The sequence below is a fragment of the Lolium perenne genome, chromosome 2, assembly GCF_019359855.2.
Source record: "Lolium perenne isolate Kyuss_39 chromosome 2, Kyuss_2.0, whole genome shotgun sequence".
NCBI classification, from domain to species: Eukaryota; Viridiplantae; Streptophyta; class Magnoliopsida; order Poales; family Poaceae; genus Lolium; species Lolium perenne.
In genome coordinates, this window is record NC_067245.2 from 72,556,499 (window position 1) to 72,565,424 (window position 8,926).

Genomic DNA, 8,926 nt, shown 5'->3' on the forward strand with positions numbered 1-8,926 from the left:
CGGGAAAGGCCGGCCAGCCACGAGCGAGAGTTGAGCCGACGGAGCCGCGCTGGCGTTTGCACGCGAAACAGGTCATCAAAGTGGCTTCCTCACGTGCCGGCGCGGGACGGACACCTTGGCGTGGCCCTGCTCCGGCTCTACTATTTTCTTCCATCGATCCTGCACCCGGTCTTCGCAACGCCGCCGGCAACCCCGCCACATGGTGGCAAATGGTGAAAGTTGCACTAGGTGATATAACATTTTTGAAGTTTTTGACCGATAAACGGCAAACTTAGTCCTGTTTGTATACTCTACTCCCGCCGTCCCACCCAAGTTTTATAACATGTTGCATCTAGACAACAGAATCCAGGTATATCCAAAATTTGACAAATCTCGAACAACCTTTATGAAACAGAGGGAATACTATATCAATGTTCTTTCTTTATGAGATCCTCGTTATGTTTCTAGGAAGTTAGATGAGCACTCACCATCTTTATTTTCATGGGATCACTTCTTATTGCCTACAATGTACAAACTACACCAAGATTTTCACTAGAGTTCCGCATTATACTAGACTCGATTTAGGTACTTCTTCAGCTGACTACAATTTTTTTTGGGATATACAGACATAAATAGTTCATATAAATATTTACATTTGACTACACAACTTTGAACTGATTATAAAAGTTAAAGTTTTAGCTGCAATAGCATTTTTAGCAAATTGGTATCTGGTGCTTCAACCCGTCTTGGCACTCTTGGGGGCGATGATGGTGTCAAGTGTTCTCTCACCTCAATCATGTATGTTCTAGGTCTTGTTCATCAACAACGACGCCCGAATGACTTTCCATGCAAGGGTTGTGTACCAAAAATTAATGATACAAAGTTGTCGCCTCTTAGGATGGGTTGATCCAGCGAGTTTTCAAAGTCTTCGAGATTAGTACAACATGTGTAGATTTAGCTTTCCGTCATTTTTAAGTAAAGTCATGGTGGATACTACAGTTACAAAAGGTGAAACTAGGGCCAGTGACTTCGGAGAACCTTGATGCAACTTTATCATGTATCTTTGGTGTTCATCTTTGTTGCAATTCATTTGATTTGAGAAAACACCATTTTTTTAATATTGAAGTTGAATTTTCCACTAAAAAATATATATATATATTAGCATGAAAGAGCATTTTTTTATAAAATAGCATCATGTTCAACATACCACATGGAAACCAGTGGAAAATATTTGGACGGATATCTCACTCCAAAATAAAGCACAAGAAAATCATGAAGATTCCAGAGTTGAGAATCAAATACTTGTCTACACGCCAATTTTTTTTTTTTGAAAGGCACATAAAATGGAGCTATTGTAGTAATGCCATGTAGGATAACTAATGAGTTGAAGGGGAGAAAAGCTAGAACAGAAAAAAAAACTTGTTTTCTCTTAGCTAAATGGCATCTCCTAATAATAAGTAAATATAATTCATTTTTCTTCATTATCGAGACATGTTCTCTTACCCACACATCTTTCTATTTAACTTTATTTGTATGGAGCATGCAAATTAATTGTTGAAAACAACACTAATATAGCCCATCGTGTAACATATTTACAGAAATATGTAAAATATAAACAAGACTTTCTCACTCGTAACTGTACTACATAGCCTAATTATTTGCATCATGTAGAATCTTTTCGAATCAAATAAGTGCAAATTAATACTACTCTCTCCATTCCAAAATAATTAATGTTATATGCTTTCTTAGGTCAAAATATTCTAGGGCTGATAATTTTTTTTTAAATCACCAACTTCGTTTACTAGATTGATCATAACATATACTTTTGGTACAATATGTATGTGATATTGTATATATATTAACATATTTTCTTATAAACTCGATCGAACTTAGAAAAAAAATGTTAAAATACATATATACAAACCTCAGTTATTTTGCAACCGTTTCCCTTCGTGACTTTCGTTTCCATTTTTCTTCCTGGTAAAGTGACTGCAATTGGTAACTAACTGGCCGGAAGGGAGGGAAGCGTTGGCCGGCTCACGTGAATCATGTCCAGGGAGCATCTTCCCACGTAAAAGCAAACCGCTCCCCGCTGCCCCACCCAGAAACTACCCCCGCCCCGATCTCCTCCCCTTCTCCTCCGCCCCGCCCCCTTTTATCTCCCGATCTCACACATTTTGGGAAGAGAGAGAGAAAGAAAGATAGCGGTTTCATTCTTGATACCCAAGGAGAGATCCGGGAGAAGGAGGCGAGAGGGAAGATGAGGGAGATCATCAGCATCCACATCGGCCAGGCCGGGATCCAGGTCGGCAACGCCTGCTGGGAGCTCTACTGCCTCGAGCACGGCATCCAGCAAGATGGCACCATGCCCAGGTTCGTCCTAATCCTTCCTGGATCTTGATCCGCAATTGCATTCCGTTTTATCCATGCCGTGAGGCGGCCGGTGACCGCGCTAGGCGTTCTTGACCTACGAATGCCCGTTAAATTGTTCTGTTTTCGCCCCCTAATATTCCGTTTTCCTTTATTTTTTTCCCTTTCTTCGCAAATCCTTTCTGATACGTCGGAGCGGGTGATTAGGGATTGTGGTGGCCTGGTTGGAAATTTTCTTTTGTGGATGATTATCACGTCCCGTTCATTTCTATTTCCCGTTCGAACTTCGCAGTCGGGCTTTTTGTGGGATGGATTCTCTTTCGGCCGGTTGTTGAGAGAATGGCAAGAACAGAACGAGATGCGCGACGTTTATAATTAAGAATTTCCCTAGGTCCGCTGTACTATCCTAGTTGGCGCAATTGTTCTGTCCCCGTTAATTAGGCCGGACAGACGTCTTACGTTCTTTTGTAGGTTGTACTAAAAGTTCAAATTCGTAGGCATGTACCATGAGCCAATTGCGACTTTATATCCCTTTCAAGACGCTAGATCTGAATAATTAACACTGGTAGGATGCTTCATAAATTTTGTAGCAGGGAAGCCAAGCGTTTAATCTGGGTAGCTATTAGAAAGTGCATCCTCCTCGAGGATTTGTTTTGTATAGCACAATTACTAACACTGCTGTTTGGTTGATGATTCAGTGATACCACGGTCGGGGTAGCACACGATGCGTTCAACACGTTCTTCAGTGAAACCGGTGCGGGCAAGCACGTGCCGAGGGCCATCTTCGTCGACCTTGAGCCCACCGTCATTGACGAGGTGCGCACCGGTGCCTACCGCCAGCTTTTCCACCCGGAGCAGCTCATCTCTGGGAAGGAGGATGCTGCTAACAACTTCGCCCGTGGCCACTACACTGGTAAGTCATCTTCCACTTTTGTGATTGTCATAGAAACTCTAGCCTATTGCAATTATGGATGTACCCAATTCTGATTTTATCTGGTGAATGCAGTTGGGAAGGAGATCGTAGATCTATGTCTGGATCGTGTACGCAAGTTGGCAGACAATTGTACCGGGCTGCAGGGATTCTTGGTGTTCAATGCTGTTGGTGGTGGAACTGGATCAGGACTGGGTTCTCTCTTGTTGGAGCGCCTCTCAGTTGATTATGGAAAGAAATCTAAGCTTGGTTTCACCATTTACCCTTCCCCGCAGGTAAGACTTGTTCATTCACCATTGTCATGTTTATGTGTGTCTTAAGATTTCGGGAAATTTGAGTGTATTATTTAATCTGGTGTAGTTTTGTGTTCTTAGCGGATGTTGTCTTCAGTATTGATGTCCACCAAATATGTAGAGAATCCATGAAGCTAATTCTTCAGTCATTTCTGGGTGTTTTTAGTAGAATATGTCAACCGTTAAAATGCTAATGCTGGTGCAGAATTAATCTACCTAAGGACCGTGATTTTATATGGATTCTGTAAACTACACTGCACATGAACCAACAATTATCCTAAAGCACTATACATGTCTGTCCATTTGATTGTGGACCAGTCAGGTTGTTAATGTGAGTAGGTTATCTGCATCTTAGCTGTTGCGGGGACAGTATGGGTAGATATGTTATTAGTTGTTACATTATTTTCAGTTCAGCCTGTCATTATCCTTTGGTCTTAATATCTTATGCCACTCTGTATTTCAGGTCTCCACAGCTGTTGTAGAGCCATACAACAGTGTCCTCTCCACTCACTCTTTGCTTGAGCACACCGACGTTGCGGTCCTCTTAGATAACGAAGCTATCTATGACATATGCCGGAGGTCCCTTGACATTGAGAGGCCAACTTACACCAACTTGAACAGGCTGATATCACAGATCATATCTTCACTTACCACCTCCCTGAGGTTTGATGGTGCCATCAATGTCGATGTCACTGAGTTCCAGACCAACCTTGTCCCATACCCACGTATCCATTTCATGCTTTCGTCGTATGCCCCTGTTATCTCTGCCGAGAAGGCTTACCATGAGCAGCTCTCTGTGCCTGAAATTACCAATGCTGTATTTGAGCCCTCAAGCATGATGGCCAAGTGTGACCCTAGGCATGGGAAATATATGGCTTGTTGCTTGATGTACCGTGGTGATGTTGTCCCCAAGGACGTCAATGCTGCAGTTGCAACCATCAAAACCAAGAGAACTGTCCAGTTCGTCGACTGGTAAGCTGTCTTCATCGTGATATTAGTTACACTTAATTTGTTTTATCACAAGCAGTTATCCACTTAATAGCTGACACTTGATTGCCTAACTAACCTATTTATACTACCACTACAAAGGTGCCCTACCGGATTCAAGTGTGGTATCAACTACCAGCCACCTTCTGTTGTCCCGGGAGGCGACCTGGCAAAGGTTCAGCGGGCTGTGTGCATGATCAGCAACAACACTGCTGTTGCTGAGGTATTCGCGCGCATCGACCACAAGTTCGACTTGATGTATGCCAAGCGTGCATTCGTGCACTGGTATGTCGGTGAGGGTATGGAAGAAGGTGAGTTCTCAGAAGCCCGTGAGGATTTGGCTGCTCTTGAGAAGGACTATGAAGAAGTTGGCGCTGAAGGCGCGGATGATGATGGTGACGATGGCGATGACTATTAATTAGCTGGTTAATAAGTAGTTCGCTTGTTAATGATTGGCTCTATGTTCTGTATACTGGTATGGTTCCATTGAGTTGCATATTTGCTGTTATGCGTGTTTACTTTTCTGTAATGTACTAAAAATTGTGTTAGTCTCCCCTGGTGACCATGATTGTTCATACCTCCATTTTGGTTTTCCATGCTACACCCAAGTTTGGTGTATACGCCCTTTCTGAACTGAATTTGCAGATATTATATACACTAATGTACCATTTCCATTCATTACTAATGTATCTGAAATCCTGAAATGAGGAAACACTGATAACCTTTGCATCTCATAGCCATCCTATTGCTGCTAGGTTTTGATACCAAGATTCTTGACGTTGTGAGGTTCAGTTCGCACCGGCAAGGCTGGAGACGCTGCCGACAGGAACGAAGAACTGATGCCAGTGCGTTTGGTAGGTTAGTAGTGCCGCTTGATGCTTTGGGAAACTCGGTTCTGGTCCCAGAATCGCTGATACAGAGCGTACACACGGAGATCTTAGCAGCTCACACCCACAGCCAAATCAAATCATCGAACGTCTACAGGGTAACATGATCTGAGCGGTGAGTGCTGGACGTCTAGCTTGGATGCTCGTCCACCGCTTTGTCTATGCAGGTTGTCAATATGCAAGGGCGTGATTGGTATGTCAGCACGAAGCCACATAAGGCATGGAGATGCAAATATTAGTTGATTGGATCCCTATGTGAACTAAAAAGGAGCCCCAAGTTAGGGCCGATAGGAACTGCTGATTCGGCCATTTTTGTGAAGTCGTGTCCCATTGAGCACAAAGAAGTGATGCGGGTGCACGCGCGTGGGAGAGCGGAAGCCGGGAGGCACCGCTTCCTTTGTGAACACTGAACACACACCAAAAAAATTCTTCCTGCTTAATCTCCTCTCATATTTCTCGGCGATTTCTCTACTATTGACATATCGTTAGTGCCGATGCGACCATTGATGACACGAAGATTTGGACGACAACCCCACCGCTGATGCGGTCCAGAAGCGTTGCATCACCTTCATCTCCCATCGTAAGAAATTGCTTTATCCACTTAGTAATGGCGGTAAGCCCTACTTCTAATCTTGCCAGCCATATGATCTGGAGCTCGAAAGTTAGTAGAGGGGTTCTAGAATCTAGATATGCACGTCTAACAACAGTCTTAGGGTTTGATCTCATGATTTGTTCAATCTTTATTGTTCAGTGTTCGAGCTTGCATGTATTAGTTCGATTGCAATCTCATTTGTTGATTCTATCAATCTTTATTGTCTAGTGATAGTTCGATTTGATTGCTTATGGTTGGACCTACTACAAATTTGGGAGAAAGCTTGTGTTTATGCTTTACATTCTTCATATGGCTGGTGATATGTTGGTTCATGTGTGTGGAAGAGCCTCATTTGGTTGCATGAAGTGCATGTCAATTATGATTGGTCTTCCCACATACATTGCTTATATGAGGTACCATGGTACTAACTACTAAGGGATCATCTCTTGAGTGGTGTGTGGTTTTACTTGGAGGCTTACTATTTACCATTTTGAATCAACCAATGATTTATAAGTGGCACCATTTAGTTCAAGAGATGGCTTATAATACATTGTTCTATGTACAAGCATATTGGTTGTGCATTTTTCCTTGCACTATATAATCATCTCTTGCATTGTGTGTGCTTTGCATTAGTCAGTTTCTTACCGATGTTTATTATTTTGCCACTAGCTAGTTGTTCAATACTGTTCATTCTTCATTGTTTTACTGTCAATGATTAAAATATCTCACATTGTGTTCAAGGGTTCGTATATAGTACCTTGTGCTATATTTTAAAAAGCCATAGCTTCTACATTTTTATGGTACTTTAGATCCAACTTTTAGGGTCACACTATGTGTGGCGTTAAATATGAGGCTTTTACTGTAATGCATTGATGATTATCTCTTTTGGTCTTTTGCAACTTCATCGTGTGGGTACGTTCCTGAGGATAATCACCCTCAAGATCAACATTGGCTGCAACTGGCAGATATGATTGAAAGATGTCAATATGTAAGTTGTCATGGATCAAGGTTGACTAGATTTTTCCATTGCTCACCCCCTAATGATAGGGTACTTCCTTACCTTCAAGTTAGTGACAGATGTGATTAGGGTGGTCATATTCAACTACTCTTGGGAGGCCCAAGCTTTTCAAAGCACACTGCATTTCGGAAGGCAATATTTTTTGGGACTATCTAGCAAAGTATAGGCAGCAACTTTTTGGTTCTGCCAGTTTCACTCACGAGCGACGGGAACACAACATGGAGGCTCATAATTTAGCAAAATCTGTTTTTTCTCTACCTTTTGGCCGCCATATTTGGCTTCAGAACCCTCCTGAAGTTTGTTGTATTCCTTTGAACATTACTCAGTAATAAAGCTTGTGTTTATGCTCAAAAAAAAAAAAAAATCTAGCAAAGTACTACATCCGTTTTAAAATAAGTATCGCAACTTTATTTAGACGAATTTTAGTGTGTAGATGCATCTGTATGTAAAAAAATCGCGACACTTACATATAAAAAAATTGCAACACTTATTTTAGAAGACAGGAGAAAGTAGCAAGTGTTTTTCTTTTCAGAATTAAGTAGTAACGCAGATGACCACATTAGCGTCACACCTTCTATCGAGCCCAACTAGGTTTCGTCTCAAAATAGACTTTTCTAATCTTATGGGTGGGCTAATCCTACTTGGGCTAGAGGAACACCGCATTGCTTTCCAAAATTGATTAGCAGGATTTCGAATCCGAGTACGCGAATGCCTCTCTACTTGCCTCGCGCGCCATGCGACGCCTTCTCCGACTCCAAGAACTACTCGAACTCGCATACTCTCAATATATACACGCACACCATTTTGGACTGTCCGTGATCCCTTCCGACCATCCTTCCGTTCCTGCACTACGGGAGAACAGGGCGTTGCCGTGCGCCACTTTGCACGGCAAAGACACCTATACGCACGGCAAAGGCTTTGCCGTGCGCGTGCGCACGGTAAAGTTTGCCCGGCAAAGGTAGCGACGGCAAAGCCAACGTTGCCGTGCGCGTGCTCGTTTTGCACGGCAAAGCCCTCTGCCGTGCGCTCAGTTCTCTGCCGTGCGCCAAAGTCTGTGCCGTGCGGCACTGCGTTGCCGTGCGCTGGGGGCTTTGCCGTGCGCGCGTACGTTGCCGTGCGGCCAACACTTTGCCGTGCGCGCATACGTTGCCGTGCGGCTGCTCTGTGCCGTGCGCACGCTTTGCCGTGCGCCGCCTCGCACGGCAAAGTGCTTTGCAGCACACCCCCCAGGACCTCCCAGGTCTACAGGCTGCCGCCACGTGGCCCCTTTGCCGTGCGTGTGCACACGGCAAAGTGACCAAATGTCCTTTGCCGTGTGCACACGCACGGCAAAGGGCCCTGTTTTTTTCATTTTTTTGCTGTTTTTTGCTTATTCCCTGCATTTCAAATATAGCAATTGACAATAAAGCATATACTCATATAATCTTCAACATAACATCACCAAACACTACGGGAACACCACAAATACATCAAACACACATATTCATGCATTACATAGAGTCCATAGTCCATCCACACAAGTTACATAGAGTCCATAGTGCAATGTCCAATATTACAATCCATTACAAGCATACAATCCGGCAAAGTGCACGAAGACCATGCCATCAACCTTGTCCTCCTCCACTTCCGCCGGCCTCATTGTCATTGCCTTGTGACATAAAATCTATAAGAAGGTTGATGGAATGAACATGCATTTGCATATTGAACACTTGAACAAGCACAAGTAGCGGGTTGGGCACAAGCGTAGGAGGACTCACCGAGGTTCATGCTCCGGATGATGTTCATGTTGTTGACGGTGATAGGTGTCCCCGGGGTCTGAGTGGGCGGTGGCGGCATCCACATGGAGTAAGGTGGAGGAGGAAATAAATG

The 8,926-nt window shown here is 43.6% G+C and overlaps 1 protein-coding gene across 1 annotated transcript; it reads left to right on the top strand.

Moving 5' to 3' along the window:
• The first annotated feature begins 2,116 nt into the window (after positions 1–2,116).
• On the top strand, positions 2,117–5,143 carry LOC127332937 (tubulin alpha-1 chain). Its single transcript, XM_051359258.1, has 5 exons — positions 2,117–2,352; positions 3,048–3,262; positions 3,356–3,555; positions 4,037–4,545; positions 4,663–5,143. Exons 1-5 carry the CDS (start codon positions 2,240–2,242, stop codon positions 4,976–4,978), a joined length of 1,353 nt encoding a protein of 450 aa, XP_051215218.1. The 5' UTR covers positions 2,117–2,239; the 3' UTR covers positions 4,979–5,143.
• Positions 5,144–8,926: the final 3,783 nt, after the last annotated feature.

Coding starts and splice junctions, on each gene's coding strand:
- LOC127332937 (XM_051359258.1), top strand. CDS start 2,240: ATGAGGGAGATCATCAGCATCCACATCGGCCAGGCCGGGATCCAGGTC. Junction 2,353..3,047: donor CAAGATGGCACCATGCCCAG/GTTCGTCCTAAT, acceptor TTGATGATTCAG/TGATACCACGGTCGGGGTAG. Junction 4,546..4,662: donor ACTGTCCAGTTCGTCGACTG/GTAAGCTGTCTT, acceptor ACCACTACAAAG/GTGCCCTACCGGATTCAAGT.